The 18019-nt window shown below is 42.7% G+C and overlaps 1 protein-coding gene across 1 annotated transcript in view; it reads right to left on the bottom strand.

Moving 5' to 3' along the window:
* Nucleotides 1–3058, bottom strand: part of LOC138567897 (SCO-spondin-like) — a 1036222-nt gene extending 1033164 nt beyond the window's left edge. Inside the window, exon 1 of the mRNA XM_069646396.1 lies at nt 3006–3058. Within this exon, the coding sequence (XP_069502497.1) occupies nt 3006–3058 (53 nt within the window). The remainder of the gene's footprint in view (nt 1–3005) is intronic.
* Nucleotides 3059–18019: the final 14961 nt, after the last annotated feature.

The raw sequence follows: 18019 nt of genomic DNA, 5'->3' as shown, positions 1-18019 counted from the left end.
CCTCGTCGCCAATGGCCGATGGATGCATGGCCAACAGGATTGGAGGTGGACATATTTTTCCTTAGCTGGCGAATGTGAGTGAATTACATAGTATGGCTGGTGAGAGCAAGATGCACAGTCTGGGGGTCTCGATTGGCTAAACAGTGTATGTGATGGACGTGAGTACCATCCTGGATGCTAGGAACATTGCTGTGTGGTCTCTGGGTTTACCCTAGAGAATCCCGAGGGACTACGAGATTTCGTGCTCTCCTCTGCGTCTCTAGGAGAGTACACCTTAACTCATGAATCCAAAGGCAAGACTACCTTCACCCAGTTCCCTGTGGGTGGCCATAAAAAGGCTGGCCAATGCCCAACCACATTGACGTGTGGGTGGAGTCTGCAGGAATCCAGCCTTAAACAGTCCTGCTGGGCTCCATTCGGGCTGGGCTTATCCCATGTCCTTCAGCTGCCCCTGTATAAAGTGCCTTACCCTCCTCTTGAAGAGAGGGGAAGGAGCACCAGATCTCAGAGTTGGGTCTGCTCGCTGGCCAGAAAGGTGCCCTTGCAGCGCCTACTGATCGCTGACTGTTCATGCTGACGGAAGGGGCGGTCATGGCTTTCCAGGCAGAGGCAGCGCTGAGGCGTACTGCGCCAATGTGCTATGCCAGTATCCCAGATCAGTGAAGAAGGGTACGTTTGATGGCCTGAGGGAAAATAACAAGCTGAGAGGAAACGAAGCTTATTATTGGGCCAGTGTGCTTCAACACGTGTTTCTCTCCTGCTTCACATAACAAACCCACACTTTTTTAATACCCATATTGTTTGCTTGGGACTATATATCATTTTGCCTCTCATTGCCAATGGGAGGAAAATGCAGAAGGTAGAGAGTTCGAGGTGAGAGCGAGATGCTCAAACTGGATCTTGAGAGTGTGCACCGCAGCCTCATTGGTTGCTGCTCTTGAGTACATTTTATAGTCTGAGTGGTGGCAATGAATTCTGCAGCCAATGGTAGGAGTGTGTCCCACAGTCCGGGGGATAGGAGGAAGTAGCTACGCCTGGGCATTAGGGTGTTCTCAACAGTCTAGCTTGAGGAATTAGATTCAGTAGTCTGGATGGTGAGGGTGAGGGCCCCTGTTTAATTGGTGGCAGTGAGTTCTCTGTGGTCACAGTCTCTGGGCTGAGAGTGATTGCTAGTCGGGGTGCTCTGAGTTAGTACCTCAGTCTAGGTGATCTGGGTCAGCTGTCAGGAGAGGCTGGTAACCCAGAAGGATCCGTCACTACAGTGAGATCTCCTGTGTGCAGGAGTCACTTAAATGATTCCTTCCCCTGTGTGTCGATATTGGTGGGCTCATTTTATGAACCAGGTGATCTAACGTTTTCACTAGCGCTATATGCACTTAGCTTCAGGTGTTACTTCTTCTGTAATGGAGCAAGCAGGTTGTGCCCCCAATCAATATTACATAGAGCTGCTCATTATCAGAATGGCGGTGCGATAAAACGTGGGGGTAACGGAAGGGACGCCACTTTTACCGCGCCATCATATCACGAGTTGGGGAGTCATGAGGATTTGATACCTCCAGTAGTTGGCCGGATGTTTGTCCTCTACGTCAGCACCAAAAATTGGAGCCATTCAGGCAGCAGAATTCCCACTTGCTGTAATTTCCCCAGAATGCCCATGGAGTCCTATAACATCTGAAAATGGAGATTAACACAACCATTCTGCCACTTGTAATTGGGTGGATTGTTGCCCCATTACAAGTGGTAGCATTGTTGAACAGGTTTGGCGATAATCGACTCATCATGACCTGGGCGGTATATCGGCGCGAATTGTGCTGGGATACGGCCCAACGTTATTAGTGTTACTGCATCTCAGTCCAAAGCAATTTCTTCTGGATCTCGAGTTGAGGTGGGCAGGTAGATCCCCATTCCCATTGGACCCAATGGGGGTTTCTTGGCGCTATTAGTGCCGGTGCAATTAGTGCCACCCTACTAGTGCCAAAAACGGGCGGAAAGGGGAAATGTTTACCTGCTGCAGAAAGTTGAGATTGGGTGGAGTGGTAAATGTGGCAGTAATAGCGTTACTGTTGCATTTTAACGCTCCGCCCAAGGCACGATGCGGCTCAATAACTGAAAATGAGGCCCGAAGTGTTTTGGAATGGGGTGAAATGGTTTTTGCCTAAATCTTCTGGCAACCGGATAGAGAATAGAGCATAATGAGTATTGTCCTAAATGTAGCTAGGACTTTATACATAACATTTTGAACCAAAGAAACAAAACTGAGCACACAAAGGGATGTTTCATGTTCATGTTTAAAAAAAGTTGCTCTGCTTTTGGAAATTGAAAGCTGGGACTAAAAATAACAGAATATCGTTCTTACCATGTCACACCGCAAACATGCATGAGTACAAACATTAGGCCTCTTCAGTTTTGCGACAGTGGTTTTTTTATATATTGTATCGATTGGGGCAGTTCATTGCATTCTGTATTGCACAAGTAGCAAAACTGGTGTTAGGTGTATCTCCTCTATTTACAGGTGCAAACATTACATAATCTCGGCCTATCACGAGCGGCCAATAGGAACTTTACATCAGTGCAGGTGTCATTTGCACTAAAGCAAAAATTGCCCTGGTGCAGAAAACAAAATTCTTTCAATGCGTTTCAGTACCAGGGCGAAGTACTTGGATAAGTGCAAACACTGTCCTAGTGCAAAAATGCATTGGAAGAGTATGATTTATGTACTATGTGTATTTTTCCAACAATACTGATTTGCACTTGCACCGGTGAAAAGTTTCTGTAATGCCACCCCAAATGCTGGTTGACTTGTAGTCCTGCAACCACGTATGTCATGGAACTCTTGCAGCGGGCTCCTCGGTCAGTTGCAATATTAGTTTATTGCGACTGTAAAAAATTAAGCAGGCCCACAAAAGATGCAGCCACTTCAGTATTGCCCTGACTGCCGGGGTCGCTATGTATGTAAAGCTGTTCTCATCATTACAAAAGGAAGGGGCTATCCGTGGTCTGCCTACCTGCCCATGGAAGCCATCTTCACCCAGAGGGGCAGAAGGAGAAGAGCTCTCATCATCTTCATCAGTCCGTCGCGAGGCTGAGCCCCCGCTCCACTCGGCGCTGTGATCAGATCCCACCAGTCCTGTATTATTATTATTATTATTTTAGGAATTGATTTAGTTGAAATTTGATCTTTTCCAATACAGTGTTACAATACAAGAAGTTAGATGATAGCATCTAAAAGACTGATATGATAATAAACAGAGTGAAAGTAGATTTAACAGCAAAAGAACTGACAGAAACATGGATGAGTCAAAGTTGAGATCGTTTCGCTAAACCAGAGTGGTCAAATGAACTGAATACGCGTTGGTTCAAGCATTGCATAGAATCTGAAGGGTGTCATGAAATTATTGTACATACTTGTTTAGCCCATTGGTCTTTAAAATGAAGAAACCCGAATAAAAGAATTATTCAATTCTCTGTCACATTCAGAGGTAGGTTGTGGATAAAATCTGCGTTCAGATGATACCTTCTATCACATTGATTAGTTACACTAGGTCATAAAATAGTATTACTAAAGGTATTCGGTGCAAGTAAAGAATCAAATATTTCATAAAATCAGTTCCATAAAGGTAAAAATGATGATGCGGAGGTAAAATCTGTATCACGTTCGCAGTTAATTGACAGGTAGGCTGTAGATAGAACCTATGGTTGGATGATACTTTCATTACATGGATTGCTTTATTAGCAAGCTACAGGTGTGCCTATTGTTCCCACTATTTTGACGTACAGTGTTTGTCCATCTGTAGGCGCTTATTATACTAGACCAGAGGTGAACAGGTTCACATTTGTAGGTGGGGTTCACAATACAGAAAATGCTCGAGGAAAATGGTTCACATACCTTATGATAGCTCTGTGACCATGGAGCTTGTAAATTGTCCCAACTGCCTGCACACAATAGCATATCACGTTGTTTGTACCTATTGATTGTACCTCCGATTGCAATATTAGTTCAGTCCTGCTTCCCAATATATTGCGCCCGTATTCCACACTTAATGTACGTGCCTTAACCTCATGCATATAATGACACTAATCTACTATTGTATAATGCATAGTATGCACAGAGCAGTTCTGGCCCATCTATGATTTTGGACGTGCCCATGTTAGACTAGAATTCATTGATTTTGGACTAGCCCATGTCTGACCGGCCCTCTTTGATTGATGGACTAGCCTATTGTGACCTCGGACTAGCCCACTGCAACATATACATGTCCTATCTATGTCAGACTAGTCTATTCTGATCTAAGTACTAGCCTACTGTTATGTGTAGATGCCATACCTACACCGGACTCGCCCTTGCAAATTCAAGAACTAGCCTAGTGTGATTTCAGACTTGCCATTTGCGAAGTGTACTTGCCCTGCCCTGCCTATGTCAGACTAACCGATTCTAATCTATAAACTAGCCTAACCTGCCTTGCCCAAAACACACTAGCCCATCTGATCTGTACCCGTATACCACAGCACATAATGTATGCCACCACCCTTTATCTAACTGCTCTTTCAATTGTATGTCACTGACTGCTGGATCGCTAATCCAAATCATGTCACTTAATACCATGACCAGCCACACCTGTACTTTGGCAAAACCCTTCCAATCCAATGCGTTGCTTAACCCTCCTAGAACTAACATTCCGTGCGACCTTACGCACAGGAATCTCAAACTACGTTCAAGACTATCCAAAATATATGAACTGCCAGCTAGACACTCCAATACACCTACTTATCATAGCAATAAATACCACATCACCCTTAAAAAGACGAATATTACTGACCTCAGTGCCACCCACAAGATAAATCTGAGTATAGCTAAAGCTAATAAAACTCTAACCACAAAGGCGCACTTCTATAGTAAGGCCATGCCCACTAAATCAACAGTTCCACCTGTTCCCCTGATCAAAGGAGCACTCATCAATGCAAGATCACTAGTAGCGCATGCTACAGAAATTGCTGACATAATAGAAACAGAACGACTTCTTAGCCATCACCGAATCCTGGCTACACCAGGCAGCAGGCCCATCCTTGATGATTGCAGTGCCAGCCAACTATACTATCCTCAGAGAAGATAGAGCTGATACCGGTGGTGGGGGTATAGCAATCATAGCTAAATCTAGCATTGCAATGAGATTAGCAGCACCACTGCATGTTAACTCTGTGAAACCCTCACAGCCAAGTTGCCCATCTCTAATTCCCAAACTATCACTATACATCTTATATACAGACTTCCCGGCCCCATTGTCTCCTTTGAGAAGGACCTTTCCACGATCCTCTCGGATAACCTAAAAAACACATCTCAGGCACTTCTAATAGGCGATATGAACCTGGGTTACAATGATCCTAAAGATGCAAACGCAATGTCCATTGCCAATGTCCTAGCGGAGCTTAACTTCTGCCAAAAAGTAACACAGCCCACCCACGACAAGGGTAGAACGCTTGACTGGGTGGCTGATTATAACTGTAACACCACCATTACCACAATCAGCCCACAGGGCTGGACAAACAATTCGCTCATAGCTTTCATCTTAAGCGCCAAAACCAACTTAACCCTAAATAAATAAAACCCCATAGCACCGCTGATGCCAACCAGGAATAAGAAAAATATAACGTCCGACAGACTACCTTAAACTCACTACCAGATGCACTTGATCCATCTACCCTAGTGAACGAATTCAACAAAGTTATGTCAGAGGCACTCGATACCATTGCCCCCTTAAAAATGAGGAATAGCAAGCCAAGAGCGCATTTAAATGCCTGGTTACGCCACACTTAAAATCACTCAGAAAAGAAAAAAGTAAAAGCAAATCCTTGTGGAGGCTAATACCATCTGAAGTGAATAAAGTGAACCTTATTAGCATCTCCACGAAATACAAAAACGAAATACGACGAGCAAAAAAAGAAAGCTTTGATAACAGGATACTGCAGGCCAAATCAGGCACTAAGGAACTCTTTGCAACACTAAGGGAATTAGAAAACCACATCCCTGTACCGGATAACTGCCTTAAAGACAAGACTTGGTGCTCTGACATACAGAAAGCACTCACGGACAGAATTGCTACCCTCCAAGTTAAAATCGCAAAAAAAAATGTACCAACATCTAGCCCACAAACTAGCGAACCACCCATTTTACCTGAACATGCACTCTGCTTCAACTTTACCAAAGTTTCCATACTAGAGGTCAAAAAAATAATACTTTCGCTTAAACCCTCTAGCTGCCGAGGAGATCAATGTCCTGCCCAAATTATAAAAGACGCTGCGAGAGACCTTTCACCATTTATCTCCGAGCTTATTAATGCGTTATTCACCTCAGGTACCATCCCAAAGAACCTTAAGGAATCATGGGTCCTCCCCCTCACGAAGAAACAAACATTGTACCCTGCCATACCTACAAACTATAGGCCAATCACAACTGTGCCATTCCTCCTAAAGATCTTAGATAGGGTGGCATACATACAGATTCAGAACTTCTTGGAACTGAACCAACTCTTTGGCACCCGACAATCAGGTTTCAGACCACAGCATGGGATGTAAACAGCACTCATTGACCTTTAGGCCCAAGTTGATGAGCTGAGAGATCAGGGACAATTTGCCCTATTACACCTTTTAGATCTTTCAGCAGCATTTGACGTGGTGGGCCATACTGTTCTTTGCAATCATCTAGAGTCAGCAGCGCACTTCTCGCAACAAGCCATAGCTTGGATTCAATCTTTCTTAAGTGAAAGAACCATGAGGGTCTTCTCCACATCAGATGCAGCCGATCCCATTCCTATCATGTGTGGTGTTCCCCAGGGGTCCTGCGTCTCCCCTACTATGTATAACATATTCACCAAGCCCCTCTTTGATGATCTGGACTGCCTTGGTGTCATCTACACTAACTATGCAGATGACACTCAGATTCTCATCCAACTTACGGGGGATTACAAGCAGGATTTGGCCTTGGTGAATAGGATATACCTCATCATCCAGGCATGGATGGCCCTACATGGTCTATGCCTGAATGATGACAAAACGGAACTCATTATACTGGGGCCCACACTCAGCATTAACAAACTCAGACACAATTATACCTCCTTTGACATAGATGGCAACACGATCAAGGTTGTGAAGGAGGTAAAAACATTAGGCTTCTACCTTGACTACAGACTTACTTTGACCAAACTAGTGAACGCTATGGCATCATCCACGGCTTACACATGTAAACTGATTAGATCTGCTAAACCTTTCCTGTCAACAAGCAGCTGAACCACATTGGCAAGAGCACTTGTGCTGTCCAAGTTGGACTACTGCAACGCCCTATACATTGGATCTAACAAAAACATTATTAAGAAAATTCAAATAGTCCAAAATAATGCCTTGAGAGCAGTGTTAGGAATGACTAAAAGAGATCACATATCAACAGCAAGGAGACATGCCAACTGGCTCTCCACCATCGACAAAATCAGACTCAAAACGGCCTAACTAACATTCAAGTGCCTCAATAACGCAGCACCTCGCTATCTGACAGAGAGGTTCCACAGAAAACTCACACACCGACTGACTAGAGCAGCCTATACCAACTGCCTGACAGTCCCCACCTTCAAACGAGTGACAATCAGTGGGAACAGAGTCCCGGTCAAAGCTGCCCAACTCTGGAACTCCCTTCCACCCTCCCTCAGAGCGAATCAAACCTACCCACATTTCAGACTAAATATTATCAATTGGCTTAAATCTCATGATTGTTAATCTCAGACTAGGCAAAGGAGGTTCATCTTTTCCTCTCACTCTAGTTTATTCCCTCGTATATCCATCCTCACCTCCCTGTTCCTCACCTCCAACAAGTTACCTCACACCCTAGGGTGACCCGCATTGCAACTAATATGTTATTCTGTATATTGTGCTCTATCCATGTAGTTCAGTGTGATATGTTTGTAAATATGTAAGCTATACTATTCCTCATACTGTACTTTGTAACCATGTAAGCTTAAAATATCCTTCTCGGTGTGCAGTTATATTTTCGAATGTAATAATTTCGAAAGTCATAATGTTGAAAATATTAATTCGAAAATATAAATGTCGAATATACAAAAAGTCTAATTTTTTTCTATTTTTTTTCGAATAAATTTCCATACAAGGTAAGTGTTTATACATATTCAATATTTTATTAATCAGTGATATTGGTTTAATAATAACATTATAAATATATTAATATATAAGTAATATTGGTTGAATAATAACATTATAATATAAATATAATAACATATAATACCATAAATAACGACAATAAATATTTAAGCAATAGATAAATAATGTTATAAATAATTGCAACTTTGAATTAACAGTATATGTTTTCACCGCTAGATGGTGCTATTGGATTACAAACGGTATTGTAGATTTTGTTGTTATTTGTTAGTGTTATTTACGTAACGTAGCGAAAGGGTACGTTGGCGTAGGCGCCATTTTTAAAGTCCAGTTCGGAACCGTTTTCGTTGCGTTCTGGTCTCTGTAGTGTGTTCCTGGATTTTTTGGTTTCGGATGGTTTTTTTTCTTGGATTTCTTGGACTTTATGGATTTTTTTCATCATATGGACTGTTCCTGTTGGATCGTTTTCTTCTTGGGCTTTTTGGATTTTTACACTTTTTTTGGCTGGATCTAACTTTTTCACCGTGGATTTGGATATGTTTTTTTTCTTTTTCTCCTTGGCTGGCATTGACTTTGTTTATGGATTTTGACTTTTTTTCAGTGGATTTCATTTTTATTTTCCTTTGGATTGGGATCTGGATTTCAGGATCGTTGGATATGTTGGGTTGGTGTCTTTGGTTACATTTGGATTCGCCATGCCAGATCGTGGACTCTTCAAAACCGTGAGTATTTTCAACATTTTAAATTGTATGCAATAGAATCTAAGTAGTTTTCTTTGTCTTCTGGGTTAAACTGTTTTACTATTTGCTCAATTTTTTGGTCATAGTCTCTGTATTTATTCCATTTTAAATGGGCGTTTGCAAGCGAAATGCTCTGTGATAGGCGAAATTCTTGATGGGATTGTTCACATATTAAGTCTTTTAAAAAGTGCCATAAATTTGGGTTTTTTCGTGTTAAAAGTCTTGTTAATTCTGTCATGCCAACCCTCCAATGTATTATTAGTTTTTGGTCTCCCATCCAATACGGCTTGGTAGCCATTCCACCATTTTATATTATATTTAGGCCTTCGTCTAGTGCCACTTCTTGTCAACTGTCCCAACCAAGTATTTTCCATGTAGTCTAACAAGTCCGAATTTTCCTCTTCATAATTTTTGAAATATTCACTGTCTATTAAATATTCGTAAAATTGTATAACGTTTTCCCCCTTTACAAATGCTAATGCGAAAAGTTTTTTCATGTTATTCTGATATGCACTGTCCTCTGTGTATTTTGTGTGGAGTCCCAGTTTTTGCAGTTTTTTCCAAATGGCCTGCGTGAAATGAAAAAAACATCCTTGTATGTATGTGTCTGTATATACTGCTGAAAATGCCTTCATTTGAGCCATTTCAAAATCCATGATGATATTTGTCGGTTTTGTTTCTGGTACTGCGTCCTTAACTTTTTGAAACACAATTTTGTAAGTATCTTCAGTTTTTTGGGCATCAATACGTATACTAGGGGTATGAGATGGTTATTTATGGATATATGTATTGTAGAAAAATTGTTGAAATGGCTGGGGGCATGTCTTGAATGTCGCATCACTTTGCCACATTTCGCATTGACTAAGTTGTTGAAAATTGCTTGCTGTTGAAAATATTAAAATGTTTTCATCTTTCATTTCTATTGTTGCATGATGAAAATGTTCTCCCTTTTCCGTTGTTTTAAACACATCTGGGATGTTTGTATCGCTGTAAATCCTGGGTGCTGGTGGAAGATTTTCTTTCTGTTGCTTTGTCCTGTTCACTGTACGCTGCATGTGCTTTTCTGCAGGCATTTATGCTGAGATGTGTAATGGCATTTTGTCACATATTGTCGCAATTACAGACCCGCTGGCCTGAGTTGGGTTTTCTACTGCCTTTCTCTTTAGTTCATTCAGAGTTTTTTTAAATTATTATATTGGTTCTATCTGTAAGATGGTTGTGTTCTCCTTTTACTTTTATATTGGAAGTCTCACTTATCACCCTTGCTGTACATTTTGTTTTCCCATATTCCGTGCACTTCCAATATGTTTGTTCATTTTTGTGTGATTCCTTATTATAAACGTACCCATCGTAAACTAGTTGTTGTCCTCCCTTCTGCGAAGTTATATATTCCACGTTTTCTGTCATTGTAAATCTAAAATAACAAAAAAAAAGGTTTCACTATTTCTGTCACACATTACGGGTAGTATACTTTTCGAATTGACTATCTATTTACATATTTGTTATGGTAATATTACCTGTATTTGCCTGAAGTAGTTGCACTGATCGTCCTTTAGTCTGCTCTGACGTTAGGTTCTGTCAGGTAATGACAGTTTGTCACAACCGTCAGCTGTTCCTTGGTATCTAGGTAAGGTTCTTTACTCTTGGTTTTCATTTATTCTTTTAACCCTTACTAATCTTAATTATGTGGGTTTTTCGTTATTCATAATGTATTCTATTCACGGATGGCGACACGGTTCTGTGGGGGGGTGGCTGGGGGGTTTCGGGTGGGGAATTGGGGGGGGGACCCCCTCCCATAAAAACATTACTATTTCTGACATTTTCCATTGATATGTTAGCATTGCCTTGTCGAGTTTTTTTTCGACATTTTTTTTTCAAATAAGTGTCTTTTTCTATTCTATGTATATGATTTCGACATATTTACATTCAACATTTTTTTTCGACATTTTTGTTTTTTGGCATTATGTTTTCGATATTATCACTATAAACCATCCTTGTCCATGTGCCCTGATACCTTTGGGTCTGGTGCGCGCTACAAATAGAAAAACAAACAAACAAACAAACTAGTCAGCACATAAGGGAAAAATCAGATTTTGGAAGACTTGATCACAACAACATTAAAGAAGAGACTGGGATGCAAGGGGAAACATGTGTTTGGCCACACCTGACAATAACACAGAGGGCTTTAGGTTTATGCTCAGAACAAAATGGGAAAAATGATTCTGGGATGTGTAGCACAATTTCAATGGGGAAAGAAAAAGCACATGGTTATTCGTTTGTACCTTACAATGGGGAAATAGAACTATTTCCTTTTGCACCTTACCATGGAAAAATAAGGACAATTTTATTTTGCACCTTACAATGGGAAGACAGGAACAATTTTGTTTTGCACCTTACTATGGGAAGATGGGAACAATTTTGTTTTGCACCTTACAGTGCGACACACATGAAAACAGACTTTTAAAGTCAATTATTTTGGCAAATCTTTAGGACTATACCGGCTCGCAAAACACTGGGAAAAAATTGTTGGTTTCGAATTCCACCAATACAGATCCTGTGGATTCAATGGGGGAATTAATTGATTTACCTTGATCAATAGAGTAAGGATCTACACAGGCTAATGCGGAATTCGTCAATGGGGAAATGACTGAAATATACAGACAAACAGGGGATTTGGCAATGGGTAATTATCTAAGGCAATGCTACAAGAATACAGGGCCTACACACTCTATGGCTTTTGGCGTTTAGTTATACTTACAGGAGATGTCTGGACTGAACATCAGGGAGCGGCAGGGCACTGCTGGGACAGCAAAAGGGGTCAGGCAAGGTCTCTGCTGAGTCCTCCAAGGGGTCCCAAGTCAGCTTCTAATCTCCTGGCTCCTCTACAAGATTTAAGCCTCTCATTGCTGGGATGTTCCTCCAGATTTCGGCAGTAGATCACCTCATGGGATTAGTGGGAAAAGTCCTGCTCTGAGGCAGGCAGACTTAGCTATAGTCCAAATGAAATTATTGAGTTGTCATAGTTCCCGCAGAAGGGATTAGTTAATGCTGCAGTACCCCACTCCCACCTGTGTGCTGATAGGTCCAGAAAATGTGGGAGTGCTTTGGGACACCAGAGGAGGAGAGCACTTTATCATCTCATCTCAACAGGTGGGCTTGGTCATGTTTTTGCACTTAAAATATCACTACCCTGCAAATACCCTTAACATCCATGTTCTGACAGATATGAATGCATTTTTGAAATCTACATTTTGCTGTGAGTCTAATGACACTACTTAGGAGTTTGTATGTTATTCATGTACAGAGCCACAGTTTTCTTCATTTACTCCGAACTCATATCAGTGAAAAATGTAGCCCTTTATGTGCACCATACTGATCATATTTTTCATGCTTTATCATATTTCCACAACACCAGTAAACACAATAAGGCCCCAATCACCTTTTCCTGAATAACTTTAGTTGTGTTTACCTCAAACAAATAATTTTGGGATGGCCAGAAATCTTTCCAGAAATCCCACAATCACTATTGCACAATAAATATTGTTAATTTTATACAATAAATAAATGTCTCCCCTATTAAACAATGGACAGCCAAACCAATCATTAGCTCTGGCCCCACTCTTGCTCTCCCACTTTCCATTTCTCTGTTCATGCCTGTGACGTTAAGAGAGGGTTCTGTGTTTAGATTAGCTCAGCCCTTCAAGAGCTAACAAGCACTAATGCACTTTTTATTGCGGCGTGTATGACCCAGAAGTCATAAAGGCTGGAGACAGACTTGTCTTTATCTTGTCCACCTCGTGGATTTGATCTCTAACAGTATTTAAAGTTGTATTTTTAAGGGAAGGCACTGAGCTTTGAAGTTGCAGGCCCAGATCGCCAAGACAACAGGGACCCTGGAATGCAGTTTCACATCTTGAGAAAGAGAGAGAAAAATAGCAAGCAGCACAGGGCCCTTCAAACTCAGCCGAGAATTGCCTTTTAACTTCATATTTCACTTTAAAATTAACTCTTGGAAGGCACACAGTTTCAGCCTGTATAGGTGTAACTACAGAGTTGTCCCCTGCATATGGTGGTTACATTAGGGCATCATAATCCCATTTTTAGTGGCTTTGGTGAACATTTTGCTTTGCAGATTGTCACTGTGGAGGAAACATGAAGGGACATTTTCTTTAATTCACACAAAGGAAAACTTCCTTTTACTGCAGCTGCTTGAAACATAATCTTGGCTTTTTCCTTTGAGATACTGTGCACTGTGGTTCTGTGCACTGTGGTTTCATGGAATATCAGTCCAGCTCTTCATGGATTAGTCAAAATATCCTTGCAATATGTGGTTTGCTTCCTTTGTGAAAGGCAGTTGGCATCTTTCCATATTTTGCAATTTAGCACATTTCCTTTCCTTTTGATTTGAATGTACAATGCTTTATGTTCCACATTATTCCAGGCAGGCCTTTTACTTAGGGGCATGCCCCCACATGACTCTGGCATCTTTATTTCTCACACCCAAGGGCTATTTCACCCCACAAACCTTGGCGGATCGTGGACTCAACCGGTTTCTTCACCCAATTCTCTTTCTATCATTCACCATGGTAACTGTAATTGGTGATTAAAAAAGCCCTAGCATGCAAAGTGATACACTTCTGGGTGCTCCGAGAGGAAATTAAGGGGGAAATGGCTGCCCAGGTAGAGGAAAGAGATATCCCAAGGAATAGAAGGGGGGCTTACAGATGTTTTATTGGGCGTAGCCTTTTCACTTGCCTTTGAAAGCCTTTATTTCTCTATTTTCTCTTTACTTTCACACTTGCTGTTTTCTGAAGAGGAAATGTGTTGTGGTAATCTACAAGTGAAGCAATAAAGGCATTCACCAGGAGTATTCCATGAGCAAATGAACACTGTTTGAGAGTATTTAGGTGCTACATGACTACCAGCATAATATGAATATGTCATGATCACTAATTAGTCTTTGACAACCCTGGTTTTTCCCTATGGATAAGTCTGGCACAGAACTTAAAGGTATGAGGGACGAACGCAACAAACATGTGTCAAAGAAGGTGGCAGGTAGCCCTCAAGGTTGCCTCTGAGTTGGGATGCTTTCAGGAAGGACTATGTCACATGCCCAGAGGAAGCGGCATGTTTAAGAGACACTTAAAAGGGACAAGCAGGAGTTCACACCCTGAAGCAAGAGACTCCTTCTTTCGGGGGAATGTATCATTCCCCAAGCCCCTAACTGTTAGTTTTAAAAAGGAACTCATGATCGGCTCCAGTAACTGTACAAAAAGGCTATGTTTATACATTCAGGGGTGGTTGGTGCTTTTGGTTTAGCAGAGGACATGCTGCTAGTTACTGCATTGCATTGCAACGTAATAAACAAACTCTGACGCTTGCTACACTTTCCAAAATTCATGGTGCTGACTTTTGTTTTTGCTAACAAAAGCTAGTAGCACTCTTCTGGTTGAACAAATCTTTGTGGGGGCAACCTGCTTAAAGCCACATTCCATTTCTCAGTCCATACAACTACCTACATGCACAAAAACTATATCCATGAGGTGCATTGGCCTGGTGGGAGACCGACCTTAAAGTATCCATATGATAAACAAGCAAAAGAGTGGGGAAATCACTAAGAGTGCAGCCTCGATATCTGTGGAAAATGTCCTCTTCAACTGAAATTCAATCCCAGTCCCAGTGGAGACTTCAGTGGGAGGACTTGGGGACAGTCCATAGGAATGCAGTAACATGCATGGGTTGTGCCTCTGTTGTCCTTTAAACCCACAAACCACTTAATGGTTGTTTACGGCTCCAAGGGGCTACTAAAGCATACTTCCAGATTGTTTCTTAACAGTGGTAAGTGCGATTACAGTCACGGCATACCTATGGATTCAAATCTATAGATTAAAATACATGATTGCAGCATATGTTGTAGGCACCTGTGTGGTAGGAGCATCTGTTGTAAGAATGGGTGTCGAAGCACCATAAGTTGTAGGAGACTATGTCATAGGAGTGCATGTTGTTGGATTATGTGTCATAGGAGCGTGTGTGTGTGTGGTAGGCACATGTGATGTAGGAGTGTGTGTGTCAGAAAAGTATGGAGCAAGTGCATCCTAAGTTTGTGTGGTTGGAAAATGTGTTGTAATAGCATGTGTCGTACATGCATATGTTATGTGTAGGTGTGTTTGTATTAGATGTGCTTGTCATCAGAACATGTATTACATGAGTGTGTGTTGTAGGAGTACATGTTATAGCAGCATGTGTCATAGGAATGTGTGCCATTAGAGTGTGTGTTGTGAGGGTGTGTGGTAGAAGCATGTGTGGTAGGAGCATGTGTGGTAGGAGCATGTGTGGTAGGAGCATGTGTTGTAGGTGGACATGTCAAAGGTGCATGTGTCATAGGTGCATGTGTCCTGGGTACATGTGTCCTGGGTACATGTGAGAACACTTGTGCATCTACATGTTATGTTATGTGTAGCAAGCATGTGTGTATTAGGCGAGCGTGTCGGAGCAGCACGTTTTTTGTGTTTATGTACACAATGTTAATATCACAAATGTATGTGTGGGGTTTTAATATATATATATATATATCCATTTTGCTATTGCATTGTTCGCCTCCTAAAGTGTACATTTTCATATGAAAAGTGCACATTGTTCGTATTGGAAGTGTACATTTAAACCCATCACGTTAAAACTGGCCTTTCTGCTCATGCATTGTGTGCCTCCTAAAGTGTACATTTTCTTATGAAAAGTGTACATTTTCTTATTGAAAGTGTACATTTTTTTCGAACACTTTAAAACTGACATTTCTGCTCATGCATTGTATACCTCCTAAAGTGTCAAGTTTTGTATGAGAAAAGTGTACATTTTCATATGAAAAGTGTACATGTTCATATTGAAAGTGTTAATTTATTCCATCACTTTATAACCAGTATCAAAGTCAGCTGTCACTTGCCTTTTATGTGAGTTTTTAGATGTTAATTGTGTAATGTATAAATTGTAAAACTCACACGCTCGATATACAGTTTGTATGAAAAGTGTACATTTTTTCCATCACTTTAAAACCAGTATCAAAGTCAGCTGTCACTTGCCTTTTATTTGAGTTTTTAGATGTTAATTGTGTAATGTATGAAATGTAAAATTTATACGCTCTATGCGCAGTTTGTGTGAAAAGTGTACATTTATGTCATCACCTTAAAACTGACATCAAAGACAACTGAGACTTGCCTTTGATGTGAATTATTAGATGTTAATTGTGTAATGTACTAAGTGTAAAACATATACACTCTGTGTACAGTTTGTATGAATTATTATGTGTCCAGTTTGTATGAATTATTATGTGTCCAGTTTGTATGAATTATTATTATTATTACTATTATTATTATTGTATCATTATGGTATTTATTGAGTGTGAATCTAGCTTTGAGAAGCAACACAGCACCTTACACACTTTACAGAGGTATACAACAGGACAGATGCATAACGGATCACTTTTCAGATATATATATTTAAAATACTTAGGGGCTGATTCATGGAATTATTTGCGCCGAAAAACAGGGATTTGTGCGCCATTCTGCCCGCAAATCCTTGTTTAACCGATGGGGATTTGCGGGCAGAATGGCGCACAAATCCCCGTTTTTCGGCGCAAATAATTCCATGAATCAGCCCCAAGATATCTCAAAATTGGCCAAGTTGATTTTCCAATTTTTTTCAGTACACCATTTCAAGCTAGAATCTGCGTGTCTGCAAGAAATTAGGATAATCGAAGCAGACAATATACAGGGTAATTCATAGAATTCAGCGCACAAGTGGCGCACGCGGCTGGCGCACAGTGTGCACGTGCAGCAGTCTGCGCCAGCCGCGTGCGCCAAAACCCATTTCGGCGCACAGCGTATTCACGGATTTTATCATCCCTAAGCAGCTGTGGTGCAGAGTGGCGCAGCGACCCTGAAGCAGCACCAGTTACGCCCCCCAACCTCGCCCCGTGCGCCATGAACAGCGCACAAATCCAGTACATGGCGCACAGGCCAGTGGACCAGCATACAGCCCCCCAACCACAAAAACGCCTGTAAAACTCCCTGCGCACCCCTCGGAATACACATACCCCGCTAGCGCTAGGCCAAGTGTGTGTAAAACTCCCTATGCACCCCTCGGAATGCACGTACCCCGCTAATTTGCGGGAAGTTTCAACCGCGATAGGCATAGCGCGAGCGGGGTACGTGTATTTCTGGGGTTCGCGGGCAGTTTCACACGCGGTAGGCCCTGTGCGAGCGGGGTACGTGTATTACTGGGGTTCGCGGGGAGTTTCACACGCGGTAGGCCCTGTGCGAGCGGGGCACATGTATTTCTGGGGTTCGCTGGGAGTTTCACAAGCGGTAGGCCCTGTGTGAGCGGGGCACGTGTATTTCTGGGGTTCGCTGGGAGTTTCACACACAGTAGGCCCTGTGCGAGCGGGGCACGTGTATTTCTGGGGTGCCCAAACGAGTTGGCAGTGTGTGTCCTCCCAGGTGTGCCCTCACACCCCTCCCCAGGGCCTGCAGGCAGACCACAACACAGGTGAACACACTGCACCCCTGGCCATGCCCCACAGGCAGCCCATCCACCCTGGCAAAGCTCCCCAGCCAGCCCACATGTCACCACGCACAAGTGAGCACTGATTCATGTCCCCCCACCCACTCACCCACCCAGCAGTGAAGGGCATCTGCCAGCAGGCCCCCACTCATGTCCCCCTAAAGCAGTGAAGGGCACCTGCCAGCAGGCTCCCACTCATGTCCCCCTGCCGACCCACCCACCCAGCAGTGAAGGGCACCTGCCAGCAGGCCCCCACTCATGTCCCCCATTCACCCACCCACCCAGCAGTGAAGAGCACAAGCCAGCAGGCCCCCACTCATGTCCCCCCACCCACCCAGAAGTGAAGGGCACCTGCCAGCAGGCTGCCACTCATGTCCCCCCACCCACCCACCCAGCAGTGAAGGGCACCTGCCAGCAGGCCCCCACTCATGTCCCCCCACCCACCCTCCCACCCAGCAGTGAAGGGCACCTGCCAGCATGCCCCCACTCATGTCCCCCCAACCACCCACCCACCCACCCAGCAGTGAAGGGCACCTGCCAGCAGGCCCCCACTCATGTCCCCCCCCAAC

Source organism: Ambystoma mexicanum, chromosome 2p, assembly GCF_040938575.1.
Source record: "Ambystoma mexicanum isolate Mex_15411 chromosome 2p, UKY_AmexF1_1, whole genome shotgun sequence".
Lineage (NCBI taxonomy): Eukaryota > Metazoa > Chordata > Amphibia > Caudata > Ambystomatidae > Ambystoma > Ambystoma mexicanum.
Note: the sequence above shows the minus strand (reverse complement) of the source record. Positions and strands in the feature narration are given on the sequence as shown.